Source organism: Merops nubicus, unplaced genomic scaffold, assembly GCF_000691845.1.
Source record: "Merops nubicus isolate BGI_N331 unplaced genomic scaffold, ASM69184v1 scaffold9713, whole genome shotgun sequence".
NCBI lineage: Eukaryota > Metazoa > Chordata > Aves > Coraciiformes > Meropidae > Merops > Merops nubicus.
In genome coordinates this window covers 30,443-52,537 of record NW_008598268.1, presented here as the reverse complement: position 1 = coordinate 52,537, position 22,095 = coordinate 30,443, and the positions used below count along the sequence as shown (strand labels likewise).

At 36.7% G+C, this 22,095-nt stretch overlaps 1 protein-coding gene across 1 annotated transcript in view; it reads left to right on the top strand.

Moving 5' to 3' along the window:
- Positions 1 to 22,095, top strand: part of CNTLN (centlein, centrosomal protein) — a gene marked incomplete at both ends in the record, with an annotated part of 120,543 nt that overhangs the window by 69,892 nt on the left and 28,556 nt on the right. Inside the window, 5 exons of the mRNA XM_008936994.1 lie at positions 7,215 to 7,264; positions 12,861 to 12,952; positions 15,792 to 16,312; positions 18,902 to 19,076; positions 21,950 to 22,043. Coding sequence (XP_008935242.1) covers positions 7,215 to 7,264; positions 12,861 to 12,952; positions 15,792 to 16,312; positions 18,902 to 19,076; positions 21,950 to 22,043 — 932 coding nt within the window. The remainder of the gene's footprint in view (positions 1 to 7,214; positions 7,265 to 12,860; positions 12,953 to 15,791; positions 16,313 to 18,901; positions 19,077 to 21,949; positions 22,044 to 22,095) is intronic.

The following is a 22,095-nucleotide window of genomic DNA, read 5'->3' as shown; positions in this document are numbered from 1 at the left end:
TTAAAAGATGTAGTCTGGGGCAGATGTAGTCCGTTAAAGGCAATCCCACTTCTGGGTAAAAAGCATAAGAGATGTTTATCTTCAGAGCCACTTGAATTTTTTATTTATTTATTTAGTTAGTTATTTGGGGTTTTTTGAGAGGGAGGGAGAGCTTCATGAAAATAAATCTGTTCTTAGCTATTATGTTCGTGCATCTGTATGGTGGGACACTGAAGGAGATAATGGTGTAAACAAAAGGCAAGAAAGCACATAACTCCTGCCAATCCTGCTTTTTGCCTCTGTGTTCTTTCAAGTTTAATAATTTCTTCTGGTATTGCATGATACATCAGCAGTTTTATGTGACTTCTTCAGTTACTTTGAATTCCTCAGAGTCCCTTTGTGCCCCTTATAAAGTTGTTCCTTGACCCCTCTTTGATGCTTCTTCCAGCTGATCATGTTCACTTGTTCTTGGGGAAAGCATCAAACATACAGTCTCTGCAAAGAATCGTGCCCTTCAAGAACACTGTAGTGCGCCCTTTCCTCCTTTTTGCTGGGCTACATTCTTGTAGCAAAATATGTAGGCTACAGTACTTTTATGGTAAATTTTAGAGAACTGAACTAGATGTGTGTTTTTTGTTGCAGTATATATACAGTTGCTTTTTTTTCTTACAAATTCTAGATGTAAAAAATATTCAAATGTGTCAGAAGACATTTTATGACTGAGTTAGAAACAAACAGAAAAGAAGGCAGAGCTACTTGCATCTGTATGTGGTTCTTCACATTGCAATTTTTGCTCTGTTTTATGCCTTGAAGTGTAAAAAGACTTAGGAGCAATAGTAAAAAAACTTGACTACACACAGTCATAATAAAAAGTCACAATTACTCGTACATTCCGTTATCATCTTCTGATTTTGTATAATTAATGTAATGTGTATCAAGCCTGTACAGATTATGTATTTTTGTTTTTCTGTGTTAGCACTATATTTGCCTTAAAGTTTCTGCAGAAAAATAAATTTGAGAGTTTTCTTGGTTTACATTTGTTTTTCACAATGAAAAGATTGAATAGAAATCAGTATAGAATCTCTACTCAAATGAGCTAAATACTTAAAAAGTTGCTCAGTGCTAACCATGAGTTTGCCTAGAGTGGTCCAATCTGTGCATTCAAAGCTTAACAAATTTGAGAACTGGAGATTGTCAGGCTTCAGAGATTAGAAAAAAAAAAAAGAAAGAAACAAAAAAAACAGCTAACCAACTAATCAGGGTAGGATGAGAGGGGTGAGAGTAATTGGTTCAAAACAGGAGGTCATACTTGCATAAGCTTCCCCAGATCAAAAAAAAAGTAAGCTCAAGCTACAGACAGGTAGCAGTCTCCCCAGTGGAATGCAATTTACTCATTCTGTTTTACTGTGTCATGTATGATTATCTACATGTAAAACGTGTTTTACATGGCAGTTTGGGAATGTTCCTGGGGATCTTGTCAAGTTATGACAAGATGTAAAACGTGTTTTACATGTGCTTCTGCAAAGATCGTAAATCTTGGAAAAGAAGAACATCCTGTTTGCCAAGAGGATTCTAGTCTCTTAGAAGAAGCTATGGAGGAGATGAGATCTGTTGTCTGGCTGATGTGACAATGTCCTCTGGCACCAAGGACACTCCTGTAGTAAAGGGACTCTTCTTAAGGGCAGGAGGAAGCAGGTGTTGGTAGTGGAAGGTTGCAAATGATGATGAAAGCTAACAGTCGCTGACTGGTATATTGAGCAACGGAATGAGGAAATAATTTACAGGTACTTCTGTGCTGGAAGCCAAAAAAATATGTGGAGTGAAGCTGCTTGGTATCAGAAGACAATCCTGACACACTAGGCATCTCAGCGATCTGGAAGAAGAATCTGTGGGGTACACTGTTTCCCAGGTACTAGCTTTGCAGGAATGACAGTGTAGGATTACCTGGTGACAGAATGGCACTGTAGGAGAAGGATTATTTAAATGTAGTATCGGACAGCTGTTACAGCAAAAGGGAGCACTGTGTAATGCTTTTGGGCTAGAAGTCCTATATTTCAATAATAAATATGTTGCAGTGAGGTTGTACTACTGATCTTTTAATCAGGACGTTGACAGTGATGTAAAAATGCAAAGCCAGATTCGATGAGTTGCAAAGGATAGGCTGTAATCATGGAAAGTTTCAACTCTCAACACAGAGCCTGCATCATTATCTTGTCAACACACTATGTAGAGATACAGATTTTGTGTGGAGTAAGTAAGTTTTCTAGAACTATCAGTATTGGAAACCAAGAGAAAAAATACCATTCTGGGTTTTGTTGTGAGTGGCATACAGATCTTAATTCAGAAAGCATTGCAGAGAAAGCCTCTCTGGAATAATTACCTCAATACAATGAGATGCATGGAATTGTGCAGCTTGGAAGGAACCTCTGGAAGCTGTTCTGTCCAACCTGCTGCACCAAGCGATGGCAGTTTGGGAATGTTCCTTGGGATCTTGTCAAGTTATGACAAAGGATAGAGAAGATGAAGGCCAAGGATGGGTCTCTGGGCAACTCTTCCAGGGTCTGACCAGCCTTCTTTTTATATCTAGTTATAATACACCAAATTCCAACTTGTGTCCATGGGCTCTCATAGCATTGTCATCCTCTGGGAAAAGTCAAAATCTATCTTTTTGACACTCTTGCATTAGGTAGACAGCAATAAAATTTTTCCTTCTCCTAGGGCTGAATAAACCTGGGTTCTTCACCTTGTCATAAGTCATGTGCTCAACCCCTGACCATTGCGATTCCTCTTTGTTAGAGTTAGTATAGAAGTTCATTGTCTTTCTTGGAGGAACCCAAAACAAGACACAGGCACACATCCAGTCTATGAAGTTCTGAATAGAATCAATTTTGTAAACCAATCTGACTATATATTCTTGCCTGTACAGATAGTATGTTAGACTTTGCAGAAAGGCACGTCACTACCTAATGTTCACCTTGTTGCTTGGAAGAACCCCACTTTTTCTGCAAAGCTGCTCTCTAGCCATTTAGTCTTCCAGAATGTCCTGTTGTGAGGGATTGTTCTGATAGGACTTTGTCTTTGGTGGACTTCATGAAGTTGCCATCAGCTGATTTTTTCCACCTGTGAGGTCTCTCTGAACAGCAGTCCAGCCGTCTGGTGAGTGTATCAGTTGCTCCCCTCAGTTTTGAACTTACTGGGAGGCCCTCTAACCCATCTTTGAGGTTATTAATAAAGACATTAAATAGTACTGGCTGTAGTACGGATCTCTGAGTGTTGCTTTTAATTGCTAGCTGTCAGTTGGACTCCAGATTCCAGATCATCACCCTTTTAGCCTAACAGTCCAACTCACCTATTTTTCAATTCAGTTCTCAACTGTTTGGCAGTGAGGAGATGGGAGACCATCCCAAATACCTTGCCAAAATCAAGGTATACACCATTACCTGCTCTGCCTTTATTCTTAGAACCAGTCACCTCCTTACAGAGGGAGTCAGGTTAGTAAAGCAGGGCGAGGGCTATATTTCCCCATATCTCATCCTTTATGAAGATGGGTTTCAGGCAATATCTCATCTTTTCTTTTTTTTTTTTTTTTTTGAATTAATTTAAAATAGTAGCAGAAAAGAGTGGACCAAATCAGCTGGACTGGGGTTATTCACTTGCCAGAAAGAGAACCACATAAAAATGAAGCAACTAGTCAATGAACTTCCAATCCCACAAACACTAGTACAGAAATCCTATGAACAGTTGGAGACAGTTAAGAAAAATACTGTAGCTGAAATCTAGCTGAAATATGTCCTACAATTTTAAAAATTAAATTTAAATAAAACCAAACCACCATCTATCCCAAAATAGTCTTAAAAACCTCTCTAAAGACTCTGGGGAGTTCTTGTGGCCTTTCCAGAGGAAAGGTCAGCATTTAAAAATTAAGCTTGCATTGGTGAGAATAGGTTGACCAATAAACAGTGGCAAGACAAATGCAAGTAAAAGCTGAGAAGGCTAAAAAAACTCTTCAGGAATGATTTTCAAAGATGTTTAAGCTGTGATAGTAAAATTTTGCTTAAATAAAGTGAAAAAGAAACCAGTTAAGAAATCTGTAGATTTGCTTAATGGCAACAGTGTAAAGGGATGCACTGGCTTTACAAGGCCATAAAAGAATGGCTCATTGAATCTTTGTTTTTTTCCTGCTGAAAATGCTAAGAAGATGCCAACAACTATTCTATAAGCAACTGGGCGAAGTCACACAGACACTACCACTTGTTCTGATAGAGGATTTCAAGTCTACTGGAAATAGAGTATAGCAGAGAGGAAACAGGTGGGAGGTTCCTGGAGTGTGTCCTGATAACTTCCTGACACAGCTGGTGAGAGAGCCAACCAGGGAGGGCTCCTTGCTGGACCTGTTGTTGACAAACAGAGAAGGACTTGTTGGTGATAGGAAGGTTGGAGGCCATCTTGGGCGTAGCGATCATGAAATAATATCATGATTATCAATAGAGTTTTCAGTTCTTGGGGAAGTAAGGACAGGGGTCAGTAGAACTGCCACCTTGGACTTCTGGAGGGCAGACTTCAGCTTGTTTAGGAGACTAGTTGGCAGAATCCTGTGGGTATTTAAAAGACTTGTAGATGTGGCACTTGAGGACATGGTTTAGTGGTGACCTGGTAGTGCTGGATTAATGGTTGGACTTGATGATCTTGAAGATCTTTTCAAAATAGAATGATTCTATGACACTTCTAGGATGTAAAATTGGAATTGGACTGCAGAAACTGTTAGGTTTGTGCTCTCTCCTGAGTAGCATCTGTTTTTACTTCTGCTGGAGATGGAGCACTGGTGATGGATAGACCCAGTGCTGGTCTAACCCAGCTGGCCATTTCCAGCATTTATGCAAGCCATCTTACACATTGGAATTTCTTGTGTAGGCTTGCCTGAAATATTTCCAGCCTAGACATGTAAGTTCAGCTGGTGACTGGATTTCACAGACAAATTAATATATTTAGAAGTGCTTCAGGTATTTGGACTATAAACCTACTCTTTTGCTTATTTAATATTTATTTACCTCTGCATGTCTTTCATCACCCAAAAACAAAAGAAGTAAAAGCTAAGTCTTTTTAAAAACCTTCTTCTATTATCATTGTATGCTTGTCATTTAGTGTGTAGGGAGGCAGTATATATATGTGTATGAGTGTAACCATGTTCATTCAAATAATGTTTTTAAGTTTGAAAAATAATATGTTCAGAAGATAGAGGTTCAAGCAGGAAGCATGGAATGTTGAATACAGTCTTTAATTACATAAACAGATAATGTTTTTTCAAAGAAGCACTTTGCCATTCAGGGCAAAAAGTAATAATGCTATAAGGCATTAGGACACAGTAATCTGTGTTAAAAAAAATTGATGATGACCGATGCCTGGAAAATGAAAGGAGAGCAAAGAATTTCAACCTGTGAAAGCATATGAATGATCCTGAAAATAGCTGGCGTCTAAAGTGTCATGCAAAGCAAGTTGCTTTAATTTTTCATGTTTCTCATTTTCTTTGTACTTCACGTGTTACTGCTGAGTCAGAGATGCATTTTACATATAATGTGTTTCACAATTCTGTATATGCTACAATGCCTTTTTTTTTTTAAACACATTCCTTAAGTTAGAAGATATTTTGGCTCAATTTTCTTTGTGCCTTATCTCAGAGGGATTTCATAAAGCATAAATTTTCTGTGAAGCAGTTGGGTGCTGCTGTTCTGAGCACAGCAGAAATGACTGAGGTAATTAGCAATTCAAACTTCAGAACAGAGCTAGAATAATGTGTATTTGTGTAGGATATAAGGTTATATTTCAAGCCAAATCTGCATATTAAATGATTGCCCTCTGTTCTGTGTGCTGTAGGATCCTAGGCTAAAATAGATGATGATCTTATTACTACAATAGTATGCAACTATATAAAGATTGTGTCAGAAGATACAAATGTAAATGAACTGTTCTTTTGCTGACTGTGTGCCCCACTAGGAAGGATATTACCATTAGCAGAATACATACAGGAAAGACTTTACCATCCTACTTCAAAGAATATAGGAAAGATATGAGGTGGCTAACAACCGAAGGAATAAATGGATGGATGTATTCACTCATGATATACGATGTAGCAAAGAAAGGAGTGAGCCAAGAGAGAAACCAAGTAATGTGGGAAGGAATAAGCCAGGTCATCAGTCCAATTCCAATCGTATAGTAGTTGCCAAGGAAAAGCATCATTACATATGTAACCCTCTTGCTGTCCTGATCTCGATCTTGTCCTGCCATCACTAGGAAATCTGCTTGCTGTGGATAGTTGGGGAGCCCTTCCAACAACAGGAAACCCTACATAGTACATCCACTAGCTAAATAAACTTTCCCCCCTCACTGCAAGGGGAGCCAGCCTTTATACTGTTAACTTTAGAGGCAGGGCACCTGGTGCCAATTTCCTAATTAGTGTTCACCCAAGGTTGGCCAGGCCTTGAGAGAAAAACAAGAGGAAAGTCTCCTGCATGGTTGTGGGCATCATCCATATGTCAGCCTTGATTCAGGGCTTGGGGTTTAGACCCTAGCACTTTAATAATTTAAGTTAATGTCTTCCATTCTAGCATTTCCTAATTTGACTGAAACTTTAGCATTGGTATCCTGGCAACTTTAATACTGTACAATTTTAATAAAATGAAAACTAGTAATTCAGGTGTTTAGTTGTACAGACCTTAGCTGGTTGATATTACGGAATAAACTGCAGTAGTAAGATAATAGCAGATATAGTCTGGAAAAAGAGAGAAGAGATTTTATTAATAAGTTTCTCAAGTAGTCATTGGAAAGGATGGTAGGATATACCTTTATAAGGTTGGCTGGTGGTTTCCCCTGAGACAATACTTACTTGCCTCTTAGCAGGATTCTACCTCCTACTGGTCTCCTTTTCATCTCAGACATTTCTTTACTTGAAAAAGACCAGAAACCAGACCACTTTACCTGAAACTTCTTTGTGTTACAAGCAACATTATATCTGAGTTTTTTAAATTGACATGTATAAATTTTGATGAACTGTTGTACAAGCAACTCTGTAAGATTGAAGTATGCTAAGTGTCATCGACTTGTAACTAATACCTTGGTATTGACAGCTTTTTTTCCCTGGTAATACATTGATATGGTTTTGGTTTCATTTTTTGAAATTGTTTCAGTGGCTTCTATGTGATTGTTCTGTGGTTCTTAGTATTTTATTTCATCTTATGTAGGCTGAATCTTGAAGAAGAATTGCATCAGTTGAAAATGCACCAATCGGAGGGTAAGTTCACAATAAAGGAGTTTAACTATGTTTTACAACATAAAAAGGGAAGCTACAGTATTTTTTGTATGTATATGCAGTCTATTAGAAATATTAATTTTAAGGTTCTTTTAACACCAAATGTCAATTCCTTTTTCTTGAATCTGCATTTTGTAAGTATAAGACTATACGTATTGTTATTTCAAAGTATGTTTACTTTGTTCTCCACACATTTGCAAGTTGTAGGTATATAATATATATAAAAATAGTTAATGAATTTATCTATGTATATAAATATATATGTGTAAAATATCAGTCAGGTTTATATATTCATGAAGCTTTCTCCAGAATCTGAAATGTTTTTTCAGTATTGAAATAGTGATACAGAAATTTCATACTCTTTCAGACTTCTGTTTTTTTTAGTACCAGTCTCACAAAATTTGTAAACTTGAAAGTAAATGAAACTGGTGGAGTGTTGCAAGAGTTGATTGTTAATATCTTTTTTTAGATCTTTACATTCTTTACTATAGTCAATGGTTCTGTGAAGATGGGTCTTTATCAGTCAGGTAATATATTACCATTGGCTATCCATTACTGCTCTGATTCTTTGTGTTATTTGTGGTTCCTGAATGGCCTGGGAGAAGTGTTGGAGGGTGCATAGTTACAGTTCAGCTGGGGGTCACATCTGTGATGAATTCTTTATGCACAGTATTGTGCAAAGGAAGGGAGTAGGATACTTGGAGCTGTACTCTGCATGTCCCTATCAATAAAGCCTTACCATTCTTTATCCCTTTTTACTGCTGGTGTCTTTTTTTTTTTTTTTTTTTTGTAGTGTTGGCCACTTGAATGAAACAAGAAATATTTCTTTTTTTTATTTTAAATTTGTTTTTTAATATCTATAAAACTAGGTATCCAGCTGCTGAAGACTGAGAATTACAGTTTTCTTTTGTATTACTGATGTGTTATTTTCATAGCCCCAGATAGAGCTGAAGGCACCTAGTGAAGGTTTCAAATACTAACTTTAAAAATTACTTCTTTGTATTTGCCAATTTAGTCAGTCTTTGCACAGAGAGAAGTGGAAAGGCAACCAGTGGTGAGAAGGAGTTGAGGGCCTGGTGAGCAGTAACCATGTGTTTCAAGAAAAACAGTCAGATCCCTGAGACTGCCAGTTCTTGGAATGTGTAGTGCTTTAACAATTAGTCTTTTATTTCTTCTTTTTTCATTATCTTTTTAGATGAAACATAGTCTTTTCTAAAAGTGTGTGAGTGACTACAGATTTCTAGTTTGGTTATTGGAATAATGATTAATTGTTGTTACACTGGGATTGAGAAAAAGGGTTAAACTACAAGTGAAGTGTGTGCAAATATTATTTTCCTTTTCCAGTATTTGTTGTTATAGGTGTCATTTAGATGGACAGAAAATTTTTGGTAAGATTCAAAATTAAGTCCAAAGATATCTACTAAGTAACACTTCCTGTAATTATATAAGACTAAGCTGATTGCAATAATTTCTAAACTTAAACTAATGGAAGTATTAAAAAAAATAGTTTCTTGCCCAATCTATAAAAAGTAATTTTTTTGGTTTTCCCTTGCAAGCCTTAGGATATTAATCAACTGGCTGACTAGGAGACTACACCATAATGGCTGAAGCTGGTTGTCCATCATAAATGAGTATATGTGAGCAGGCCTTGCTTCACAGACTAAGTGCATACACCCTCTGCTCTAAAGTGGGTATTAAATGCCCTGCTCCTCCCAAATAAAAGTACAGCCTCAGGTTACCTGTAGTTTGCTGGTAGTCCAAACCTGTATGGGTCTAGATAGACTTTGTTCACATTCTTAATATGTTTTGCTTTCTAAAAGAAAACCTGACATGAGTTTACTGAGCTCATCAATGATCTTGGAATTCACTTGCACCTTAGCAGGTGCCTGTTTCCATCAGACATTCTAACATCAAGGGATAAATTCTGAAAAAAATTGGCTGAGCTTCCCTGTATTGAAAAAGATAGGCTCTATCCTCTTGCTTGATTAGATGTCAGTTGTGTCTGTCAGGAGGAAGTACCGGATGGCTTTGTTGCTCTTCTATATAATTTTTCAATACCTGCTGGTCAAAGATGAAGTGTGTTTGGGGAAAAGAAAATTCTACTCTTGCCATTCCCAGTTTCTTTCCATTCTGCTTCCATTGTCCAAGGTGTCTTTTTGCCATTGCCAGTTGTTTTCTGGTAGTCATCAAATACAAATTCACTATGCATGCTATTCATGTAATTATTTCTCTATGAATGTAAAGAATGTGTTGGCAGGTACTTACATAACTTCCTCCAAAAGCAGGGAAGTGGGTCCATCAAATCCTATTCAGAAAACCAGCAAGTGCCTTATTAAAAGAAGGTAAACTGCTGGTTGCCTGTTTCTTCAAGGAGGCACTTTGAAAGTTTCTTTCGATTATGAGACTTCTGAATCTGCTGTGTCCCCAGCTCATGCATCAGAATGTCTCTCCCTTTTTCTGGACTTAATAGTGGTGTTTTCCACTGGCTGTTTCAGGCATAGCGCATCTCTGGGAGCATGTGTGGCTACCGCTTGAGTCAGTAACACACTGGCTTTCTGCACCACAGCACTCCTGTCTCTCCACCTGATGCTTACTAGAGGCAAATATGTCATTCTTTTCATGGTTTGTGCAAGTATTCTGTAAGTGACTAACACTGAGGGCAGTCCTATGGAGAAGCACTTGGGGGTACTTGTAGGTGAAAATCTGGACATGAGGCAGCAATGTGCACTCAGAGCTCAGAAAGCAAACTATCCTGAGCTGCATCAAACGAACTGTGGCCAGCAGGCCAAGGGAGGTGATTTTTGCCCTCTACTCTTCTCTCGTGAGACCCCATATGGAGTGCTGTGTCCAACTCTGGGGACCCTAGTGTAAGAAGGACCCAGACCTGCTGGAGCAGGTCCAGAGGAGGGCCACGAAGATGAGCAGAGGGCTGGAACACCTCTCCTGTGAGGGCAGGCTGAGAAAGTTTGGGTTGTTCAGCCTGGAGAGGAGAAGGTTCTGGGGACATCTTACTGTGTCCATTTAGTATTTCAAGGGTGCTTATAAGAAAAATGGGGACAAACTTTTTGGCAGGGCCCGTTGGGACAGGACGAGGGGTAATGGTTTGAACTACAGGAGGATAGCTTTTGACTAGGTATAAGGAAGGTATTTTTTATTATGAGTGTGGTGAAGTATGGAACAGGTTGCCCAGAGAGGTGGTAGATTCCTTATACCTGGAAACGTTCCAGGTGAGGTTGGACAGGGCTTTGAGCAGCCTGATCTAGTTGGAGGTGTCCCTGCTTACTGCAGGGGGCATGGGCTAGGTGACCTTTAAAGGTCCCTTCCAACCCAAACCATTCTATGGTTCTATGAATACACAGCTCTGCTTTTTTGGAAGGTGGTAGTCTTTCCTCTATATAAGAAGGCTTTCAGCAAATACGCATGATGAACCATAGTAGCGTTGTTCAAGTACCATTTTGGCGGGGGTGTTGAGCTAACTCATCATCAGACTTGGTGACTATAAATTAGGCATTAAGTGTCACGTTCTAGAGCTGGCAGTTAGCTATGTTTTCTCAGTGGAACGTAAGAATACTTCTGTAAGACCACAATAATTTGATGGCTGGAGAGTGTGGGCTTTATGACCTGTAGGTCTGTTACTTCAGGAAGCTTGGTATTTTCTTATGTAGGAGTATGATGAGTAGGGCCTACGTCCTGCTGAGGAGACTGAAACAATGAAACTACCTGCTATCATAGACAGACAGACAGCTATAGGCAATGATGTTTTCGTTACCTCCCTAACCAATTCCTGTGAACAACTACATAACAGCTAGAAGGGAAGAGGGGAGAAGGGGGCTGAAAAGGCTATTTTCTGCTCTATAGGAAGGGTTATGCATCAGTGACCTTTGGCCTTTCTTTAATTGATGTTGCTCATGACTTCTGTGATAATACATGATAATACTGAACATGTATAGCCTTTTATGTTTATTTTGCAGTAGTAGTCTTTATTGTTTGCATATAATATGTTTATTTATAGAGTGTTAAATTGTATTTTAATACATCCCCATAATAAACATAACACCTTGAGTGCTTTGATCAGTTTTTTTGACTATGGGAAATCATTTTTCTTTTCAGGGGAGTACAGTAAATGCTGATATAAAAGCTGCAGCAAACATTCAAATGAGTGAATATTTAGAAAAAGATGAAAAGCATGTTCATATTATCTTTGTGTGTTACTTAAAGAATGTTGTAAATGTATGCAGTACCACTGTGCTGGGGGACTGTAGTCTGAAATAACATGGGAACTAACATATTAATATCAAGGTAAAGGTACATATTCCCCAGATGCATAGTTTTACCTTTTTCAGCTTTTATTATCTGTAGAATACTGTTCCATTTATTTCATGAATACAGAAGTATTAATTGGCCATGACATGTTCCAAAGACAAAAGAAAGGTCTAATTCACTCTAACAAACTTGTTAGTCACTGTTTATATCAAGAGGATTGTGAATCTACAGAGAGTAACACTGTTTTCTTCTACATTGCTTTGTTTATAAATCAAAAGTTTTTAAGTGACCTGCAGTGTCTACTGGTAGTTTGAAATGATGCTTCTAAAGCAGACCTCCACTGTGTAGCACAGATCTTTATCCCTTAAGATTAATTCTTCAAGTTAATTTGGGGGGGAAGAAATGTGAATATTGTGGTGTTTTTACAGTGTTGGGATTTTTTATTCTTTAATGTAATATTTAACATTCTATGAAAAAGTCTTTCTGAGGTGTGTGATTACTCATTTCTTTGAGCAATGGGAAATTTCTGAATGGTAAGCTCTTGGTTCAAATCTAAACAGAATGTATTTTATTTCTGATTTACTGTATGTATTAGTGCTTTGAAACTTTTTTTAGCATTCTTCTTTATGAATGGGTCTTAATTTTAACTTGTCTTTTTTTGGTGGGATTTTTAGTACCTAAAATGCATAGCTGTCCCTGAGAATGATGCTTAGAGTCATGTTTGTTCTCATTAGTTGTGTCAAATTCTTATTGTTATGAATTCACAGTATTACAGTGAAATGATTTGTGATTTCTCTGGTGAAGTACATGATCTTTCACTTAACAAAAAAAGCAGTTTAAAGTTTTCATCCATCCTAATTCTGTTACTGTTTGCTTTGTTCACCAATCACTCTGATCCTCCTAGCAGGGGACAAGGCCTAGAGAATAAAACTGGTAGTGACTGTGTAGATAAAAAGGCAATGAATTCTGCTTTTAAGGCACAGAGGGAATAGTCTATAGAAGAATAAAAATCGAATGAAAGTAAAGCGTCTTTAACCTGCAGATCTATTGTACCTTTGAAAAGCTTGTAGTCTGGAAAAAACATACTGTGATGCTACAAAGATTCATAATTATGTGACAGAACACTTTTGAAAAGAGGTCACTCTTTAGAAACTGACCAAAAGGCTTGTCAAGAAAATAGACCACATGATAAATAATTGCAGAAGTAAAGAATGCATTTCCCTAAAATGTCTAGGTATTGTTTTTGTGAAATACTAGGTGTCACAATGTGTTTTATTTATTCTCTGATAGAGATGTATTATTTGTTTTCTGATAGAGCCACTTTTTAAAGTTAGTGATGATGAAGGGGTCAAGAACAGTACTCCAAAGAAAAATATGAAAGAAATTTCACGTCAGATGTTACAGAAGGTAAGATAGCAACCCCAGCAAACAAATGTAAATTTTAATGTAAGAATCATGTATATATGCTCATACTCATGAATTTAGGCCATAACTTTCCTCTCCCAATTAAAAACTGTGTCAGAAATGAATCCCAGTGAAGTATCTGTGAATGCATTGTGGAATAAAGATGGTTAATGTCAGAAAAAAATAAGAGTGTTTAGAGGTATAATGTTAAAAACTAACAAATTATCTAAACTGCAAGTAACATATGCTTAGCATTTTACCACTTTTAAGTTCAGAAACCTTAACTTCATTTGCTGAGTATTTAACTTTACATGGTCTCAAGTGTTAATTTCTGCAGAGCTCTTGCTACACAATAAAATTTGATGCATAATAGTGATAAATCCACCTTTTGTTGTATTTAAATTTTAACATAACGTTGCATGTGCAAATACTTTCTACACATGTGGGTTTATCAGTCTTTTCACCAGATAATACTGTATGTACTTAGTGTTCTTCAGCTTAGAAAATATCACAAGTATTTAATCTTTAGTGCTCAATATTCTACATGTTTTACTTCATACAGTAACAAGATGTTCTTAACTAGTTGCTATTTGTATTGATATTTGTTATATACACAAGTAGTTTAGTATGTTAACAGGTGTTCACTTAAGAGGGCTCACTTGTATTTTACCATATGTTTTGTTTGCTGCAAAGAGAAGACATCCTTCAAAGAGCATCATACCTTTTGTTTGTCATTTTGCAAAACAATATTTGTTTAATTACTTATAAATCTTTAAAAGTATGCTTAAATTGAATAAACACAAATCTATAACTTTGAATGTCAGTTCAGGTATGTCTATTTATTTTTTGTTTGTGAATTAACTTGTAGGAAGTATGGTAATTTACAGCAGATGATGTGATTGCATATACTTGTAACACTTGCCATATGGTTAGGCAATGAAGGCTGTCATCTCGTTATTACTGAATGACAAACATCATGTTAAAATAATAACGCACAGAATAGGAAGTGTTCACATTCATTTATCTTAAGGTAGAGTGAATAATTGAAATAATATGAATGCTACCATCTGAAATGTCACACAGTTTATGCTTGCTTATCATCTATATTTCAGAACTATAATTTTGTTTGCCAGATACTACATAATTTTTATCTCTATGGATATACAGAGTTATGATGGTACATTAGAGATAGGTGTAGAAAGCATTCATTTTTTGTTTCCTTCCAGCTGTCATACGTGACTTTAAGTGCTAGTGAGTGCAAAAAGTTGCTTTAAAGAACTGAGAAAATAATAGCAGAATCTCAGATTAGGATGGTGGTTGAAGAAATATACTGGACTACCTCCTTATCTTTGGGGAGGAAAGTACAAACAATGGTTTTACTCATAAAACTTTGTTTCACTGAGGCATTTGGAAAACTGTCTTTTATTTCTAATTTCACGGGATAATTTTACATAGCCATAAGGCAATCTCTCTTCATTGTGGGAGTGCTATGAATTTCCATAAAGGAAGATAGCAATGGATAGCATGAATATTAAAGGTTTTCTATCAAACTCTCAAATTCGATAACAAATGCACAAATGTATATGAAGTTTGAACAGCTCTTGCCCTAGTTTACTCTGTGCATTAAGACCTCATTTATCGGAATTAAATCTGTAGTACCCACTTTGTAAATCATTCCATAAGTTGCAATTAATTTAAATGCACTGGCAAGATATTGTTAAAAAAAAAACACATAGCTTTTATTGAGAAATAGTATAGTTTCAGTATTTTAAATGTAAAAACAAGTTGTGACATTTCATATTGCTACCAAGTGATGGAATTGGCCAGTATTTTACCAGGTGAGTAACTGAAGTTGGCCATGTACATTCTACTATAGCTCTGTGAAAAATAGTCTTTTCTACCCATGTTTGGAAAAATCTGTGTCACTTGGCACTACCCCTAGTAAAAGAATGGGGATGGAGGGCATACAATATCAACCAAAAATATTTCTCCAAAATGACTGAGTGGTTACTAAGCACAAAACTCACTCAGCTGCCATTCACAGGTTTCTGTGGAAATCTCACACGGTACATGTTCATTTTAGTATGTGCTGAAGTTAAAACTTTCCCTTATTTCTGGAAATTGTGGGATTTGGTTCTAATCTTTAACAGATATTCCAGAAGAATATTGAGAATCAGTTTATTGTTAATGGTCTTGAATACATGTAAACTTCAAAGGACTGTACAAATGAAGCATATACATCATGTAGAGGTAGAACATGCTTCTTCAAACAGTATGAGAAGCTTGTAAAGCAGCTTCATTGCAATAGATAGAATTTTCCTTTCTGTGAATAGAAAATACATTTCAGCCTTTGGCGCTGAGCTTCTTTTCTTGCTATGATTTGTTTCAGTTCTTTTTGAAAATCCTATTAATATTTAATTTGTGTATTTCAAACACTTAAAAGAACTTGTTGATTTAGATAGCTAGTACATAATTGTCCGTATTTCAGAACAGTTTTCCTTCTGAAAATGTTTTTTTAAAATTCAATTAGTATGTATAACCAAATCAGTAATGAGCTCAAGATGCATCAGGAAGGTTCATTAGCATACTTAAACTTCTGTGTCACTTCGCCTGGAATTTTAACTTCTTTTACCATCTGCCCTTTGTTCAACAGCTGTATTATTGCAGCTAGAATGTTTCAACTGCACTGTGTTAGAATTATTTTTAAACGAAGAAGTATATATTACTTTTGTCCTTGTGCTTAATGTAATATTGTTGTCACATATTAAATATGTTTGAAAACATAGATTTTTTTTTCCTACTGGATGGGTTGAAATATGAATGCTAAAATTGCTTTTTTTAGGTACGACAACTAGAAAGAAGGTTCAAAGCTGTTGAAAAGGATTTAAAGAAGCAGAAAGAAGTAAATAAAGACTTACTGAAGGAGAAAAATTGTTTGGAAGCATCTTTAAAAGTGCAAAAAGAAGATGCAGACACAAGAGAAAGAGAGCTCGAAGCACTACTTAAGAGGATTTGTGAAATAAAAAAAGAGAAAGCCGACCTTCAGTTAGTGATTGATGAGCAAGAAAAAGAAGCTTCCTCTTTGAAGAGGCAAATGGCAGAAGCTAACAGGTTGAGAAATGAAAATGAAGATTTGCTGAGTCAAGTGCAGGAGCTGAAGTGTTTGCTGGATGAAGCCACAGCAGTGGCAACCTCTGGGCAATGTAATTGCAAGATAACAGGCACCAAGGTTAAATTAAAAACAGCCAAGAAAAAAAGCTCCTTGGGACATCATGGAGCTTTTCTCAAACAGTCCATCAAGGTTATGAGTAATGTATTTGAGAAGTGCAGTAAGGACGGCTGGGAAGATGTGAGTGAAAGCAGGTACGGCTCTCATTAACTTAGCCCTGTAGAGGGGACACTGTGCATATGTAAAGTACTAGCAAATGGAGATTGAATTTCAACTACTGTTGATTTGGTATTCAAAAAAAATACTGTCAGATCCTTTGAAATATCTTGGGAGGTCTTGTTCTGAGCTTATTGACTGAAATTTGCATGCAAAATTAGCCACAACTGTATGAGTACTTGAATAGGTGCCAGGAAACCCAAAAGAAGGCAATGCTTGATTTCTTCCAGTGATGCTATTTTCATGCAGTCATGAGGCTTGAAATTGACAGTTTGGCAGGTTGATTTAATTTGCTGGCCCTTTGCATATTCACCACTGACAGCTAAGGATTCCCAGGCAAGCCTACTAAGTCAGTTTAGTTATCTTGTGACATGCCGACCCGGGAGGAGAAACATTTTTTCCCCTTAATTTAGTTAGATAAATTTTGAATGACCCATTTCAGCTTGCTAGCAGATGTCTACAAGCTGTTTAACATCCTTTAAATTAAGAACCATCCACACTAATTATTTCATGTATGTTTTATACACAGTCATTGTACTAAATTTAATTGAATGATGGTTAAAAATCAGTTCTTTAAAGGTAATTGTTACTGCATAGTCTCAGTCATGAATCACAAGGCCCTCAGAAAACTGCACTAGCAAACTTCATAAACGTTTAGAATTTTGGCTGCTGCTTCTATCTGTCCACAGATACTTGAGAAGGCAGCAGTAAGCCATTAGGAAAATGGATATCACACCTTGTCTTTCAATATTTTGTCCTAAGAGATGTGCAAAGAAATTTCGCACGATTGTATATACCCAAAATATAGAGAAGGTGACAAAAGAGTCAAGAAAACGGAATCACCTTCATAAGGCTTCATGTTTGCTTTATGTGTCATATGGAGTAAATCAACAGTGGCAAATTAAGCCCTTCTGCTGCTTTTCCCTGCACAAAATAGGGGGCTCCTGAACACAGTATCTTGAGAGAGAAAATAAATTAAGCACCATGTAATTTGTCAGTTGCTATCATTAACGTAAAGCTTGTTTGTTTTTCTGTGTAATTCAATATTAGAGATCTAATTTTACAGAAAACATACATGTTCTTTTGGTACAATTAGTGAGGTTTTTATTTAATTTACTATGTTTTTCTTTTTAAGAACAAAATTGAGTAAACAAATTGTCACTGCAATTTGAGTTTGAAGTGAAGTGGAAGATAGTTGTATGGATTCAGTTATTGTGGATAGCCAAAAATACTGCTTTCAATAAGGGTTAGGGAATTCTTGTCGTGGAATAGTGAACATTTTTTGGCTTGATATTTCAAGGTGTCATTCTCAACAAGTTAAGGAAATATGTTCATTTAGTTCTCTCTTCTACTTGTTAATAAATACTGTCCTTTATAATTAGTAGCTATGTCTGAGTTTCTAGATTCAAGCCTTCCGTTTTCTAAATAGAAAGCATTCAGGTGAAGGAAAACATGTACATAGCTAGAAATATCTCTGTGCTACTACAGCACCCTCAAACCATTACATTGTGATCTGTTCTTACCAGTCAATAAGACATACCAATGAGGTAGGAAAGGTTTTGGAAAGTGTAAACGTGTTTCTGTATGAACTCTTCAAATTGAGGCCTTTTCTCTCAGATTAAGTAGCCTTTCTCTCTAAACCATTGATTTTTGTGACAGAGCAACTTGACAACTAAAAGTTGTGCCCTTTTAAATGCCTTAGTTTAAAAAATAAAAGATCAAAATTATCTTCTGTCAGGAGATTCCTTCACAAATCTGCTTGCACAAATGGTGATGAGCAGCCACTGATGGTATAGAAAATGATATATTCAAGACTTCATGTTTTAAGGTAGACTTCACTGAATATCAGAAAACAAATCATAATCTGGGGCAAGGCAGTGAAAAACGGGAAATTAAGAGCGCATTGAGTTAATGCTTAACTAAAACTTCCCAGTAGAAAGAATGTTTCAGGTCCAGTTTCACTGCATAACAGGCTATTTCAGTAGGACTACCAAGATTACAGAATTTAAAATCACTCCAAAGGGGTGCTAAGAAGAGATTTCACTGAAGAGTTATCTCTGAGTTTGTCTCAGTCAACACTACAAAAAAAACAACACAATGAAGTTCACAACAGCAAATAAAGTTCAATTGAAACAAAACTTTATTGAGAGAAGTACTGTGCATGTGGTTTGCTATCAGATGTGAAAATGAAGGAGAGCAGAAATGTAGTACTGCTTTGTAGGCCATTCAAAGACTAGAAATATTATCAAGTAGTCTTTCATGTATGTCACTCTTGTAGACTTTAAGAAAATTTGTCCTCGAAGAAGCAGCTGAAGTCTCAGACCTCCATGCATTGTAGAGTGAGATTCCATTTTACCCAGTAGAACTAGATAAGGCAATTTTAGAGAATTCTTCTCTATCGTATCTGTAAACATCTGTTGAATAAGTTAACTTGACACTGGTTGGATTTTATATTTGTTTCTTTTCTTTCTTACTTGTGTTATCTTCTATGTGCTTAAGCATTGTCTGTTTAGAGCTTCTAATGTTTCGCTTCATTTTATTTTGTCTTCCTGAATGTGCTGTTTTAGTGACTCTGAAACACCAACTTCTGAAGGTTTGGAAACAGTGATTTTGAAGACAGTGCGGAACACTGATCCACTGCCAGACAGAAATAAACAGCAGGGAAAAAAGCAAATACAAGATGGTCAAAAGCCCTGCAACATTGTTCTTTTAGAAGGCAAAAACCAGCGGTATAATAAAAAGGTATATAATAGAACTTGTTGTCCTGTGAAGAGTGCTCAAGTTTAATAGTATTATCACTGATGTTCTCCTCTTAATTAATTTGACTCCTTGTAAACTGAAAAGAAAACACTTTCTGTGATTCAATAGTTTCATTATAATTTAGAATATTTTCTGAACAATTAGTCCACAAAAGTACTTGGAAGCAGTGTCAGGAACGCAAAAGCTGATGAAAAAGTGTAAAGCTGGCTAAGCTAGTCCTGTTGTCTCATAGTCCAGGCAAAGAATGCTGCAGACATCCCATTAAAAGCCATATAGAACAGGGTGACCTGACCCATAAAAAGTAAACAGCAACAATTCTTCCTCCCCTCTAGGAAAATGGTGCACTGACTAATCAAGCATGAACACCTCTCAGTTTGTCTGGTGTGTGCAGAAAGAGTTGCCTGTATCTTAGAAAGATGTTTTTGGCTCTGTTTCCAGGAGATTCTATCTAGAGCAAAGTGTACTTAGCTTCTTCTTAGTCCATTTACATCCCATTGTATGGAATTTGAGTGCCTTGTCTCATTTGTAACATCTATCTGCTGTTTTCTCACAGAAGATGGTCAGCTGGTCATTATCCAGGTCTTTAGAGGCTCTCTACCATCTGTAGGAGATGACTCATTTTTGGACTTTTGAACAGTGTCTAATACTTTTTTCCTTCCTGTGTTTGCTTAAATAAATCACTGCACTGAATTTAAAACACGAGCAAATTTTGTTGTTTCTTAGCTCAAGAAGCAGAATACTGAAACACTGAACAACTTGCTGCTGTTAGAAAAGTAGTTATATATCATGATACAATACAGAGTTTCAAAAGAAGTTGTACTTTCTTAGTCTCCAATAAGTGAAAGCAAATCCAAACACTCTGGTCTTTGGTTGTGTGTTTCCATCAAAAGATCTGTTTTTCTGGCAGAAAAGGTGAAAAAAAGGGAAATTGCTCTGCAACCATCTGTTGGTATAGAATACACAGTGTGAGCCGGTGCCCATGACTTATGTGGATATGTGTGACAGAGTATGCTACTCGTGTTATCTCCTGCTTCTCCTAAGAGAGGATACGCAAGGCAGGGAATCCAGGGGTCTCTGATCTCTCTTGCTTGGTAGTGTAGACAGGGCCAGTGTCTACTGGAAAAGGCAAACATTAGATATATTCTGCTACACATATGTAACAGACTGGTGGAGTTGTAGCATACGCAGGAAGCATCCAAAGAGCCTTAGGCAGATAAATATGCTTCAGCAGAAGTCTCCCGTTACAGAAGAGAAGCACCTAAAAACATGGTTTCTGAGTACAAAAGACAGTGTTGCAAAACAGTTTAGTGTTGACAATTTGGAACACCAGTTTTAACAGAAATCTTAAATCCCTCCTGTGGATTTCAGGACACTCCAGCTGTGTTAGGGTATTCTCAAAGATGGGCTAGAGAAACCTCCCAGGTCCTGAGCTATGCCTGGGGTGAGAAATGAGATCATTTAGGACACAAGGATTTCCTCAGTTTTGCCCCACGTCATAGAGATATGTCGTACCCTGTGCAATATCAGGAGACTTGTTTGCACTCTTATACATTTAGCAGAGCTGCGGCCTAGAGTGGAGATCTCCATCCTTTCACTGCAGGCATGTGTCATTTGCTCATCATCTGCTGAAAGCTCAGTTCTCTTTAACATGTAAGCATCATTTAAGACTATCATCAGTCACCCAGTTATATGTCCTATAATGTGTCTAGGATCCACTGGTCATATTGATAGTGTCTTAGTACTGGTTTCCACTGGGTTTTTTTGTAAATCTGTCTCCAAGTAGTCTCTTAATTATTTTATTCCATGTCCCAGAGACAACGTTTTGGTTTTAGTCTGAAAAGTTGGCACTTAGATTTTTTTTTTTTCTAGCATATCCTATTTCGTTGTCCTCCAAATTGTGTGTTGATTGTACAAACCTAGAATTCATGGCTAAGCTATACTGCGATAGCAGTCATTTGTTTGGTGCAGTAAATAGATTATGTATTGCCATTTACTCTTTTTGAGTTGATGAACAGCTGTTTTAATTATGAATATTTACAGAAATGTGCTTCATGATATCACATAGAAATTGCAAACTGAAGACCTTAAAAACTGGATAAATGTTGCAGAATTCCATAACAAACATGTTTTGAAAAACACTGAGCACTTAAGAGCCAGGGAAATAGTACTTTGATTTTGGAGTAAGCGATCCTCTGGCCATTTTCATTCTACAAGTTGCAAGCAGCAGTCTTCTGCTTGCAGAGTCTTGCAGAGTCTTCAGCCTCTGCTTCTGTCATTGAACATTTCATAGGTTCTGGAAATTCATGATTCTTCAAAACAGATATTTAAGAGGCATGCAGCTGACTTTTGTTAAACCTTGTACAAACACAGGGATTTTATTTGCATGTTCATATATATTCATGCGTCTTCCAGTTACAGCTCAGTGTCTAATCTGATCTTCCTCATTTTGAACTAACAAGACCACTACTCCTTTTTATATTCACTTAAATATCTTGAAGGATAGGGTATTGTAGGCTTTCAAGTAATACACAATATCTTTTTTCCCCAACAACTAAATTCATATCTTACCTAAAAATATAATGTAGGTATTAACAGGCACTTTGTTTTTCTCTGGGATTCTTTAGAAAGGGTTATGATAACAAATTGTTTCTTCTACATTTGATGGGAAAGACAGAAATTTATACTCTTGCTCACTGATGTTTTAAGATTGATTTTGAAATTAAAATTTATTATAATTTTGTTGATTGTTTGAAGTATTTTTTTTTTATTCAGTTTAAAAGGGAAAATTGTGGAATACTGTGGTTGGTATGCCATAATGAAGAGTTGCTAGCTTTTTGCTTCTGTTTTTTATTTAGGGCCATTCACAGAATAAAGACCTAGAAAAGTTACATTCCAAGGGGAGGAAGTTTTACCATCTTGTAACATCTTATCCATCAGTTCTAAGCAGAGGTAGGAATATTATATATTTTTGGCAACTTCATAAGTAAGACTGACAAAGCAT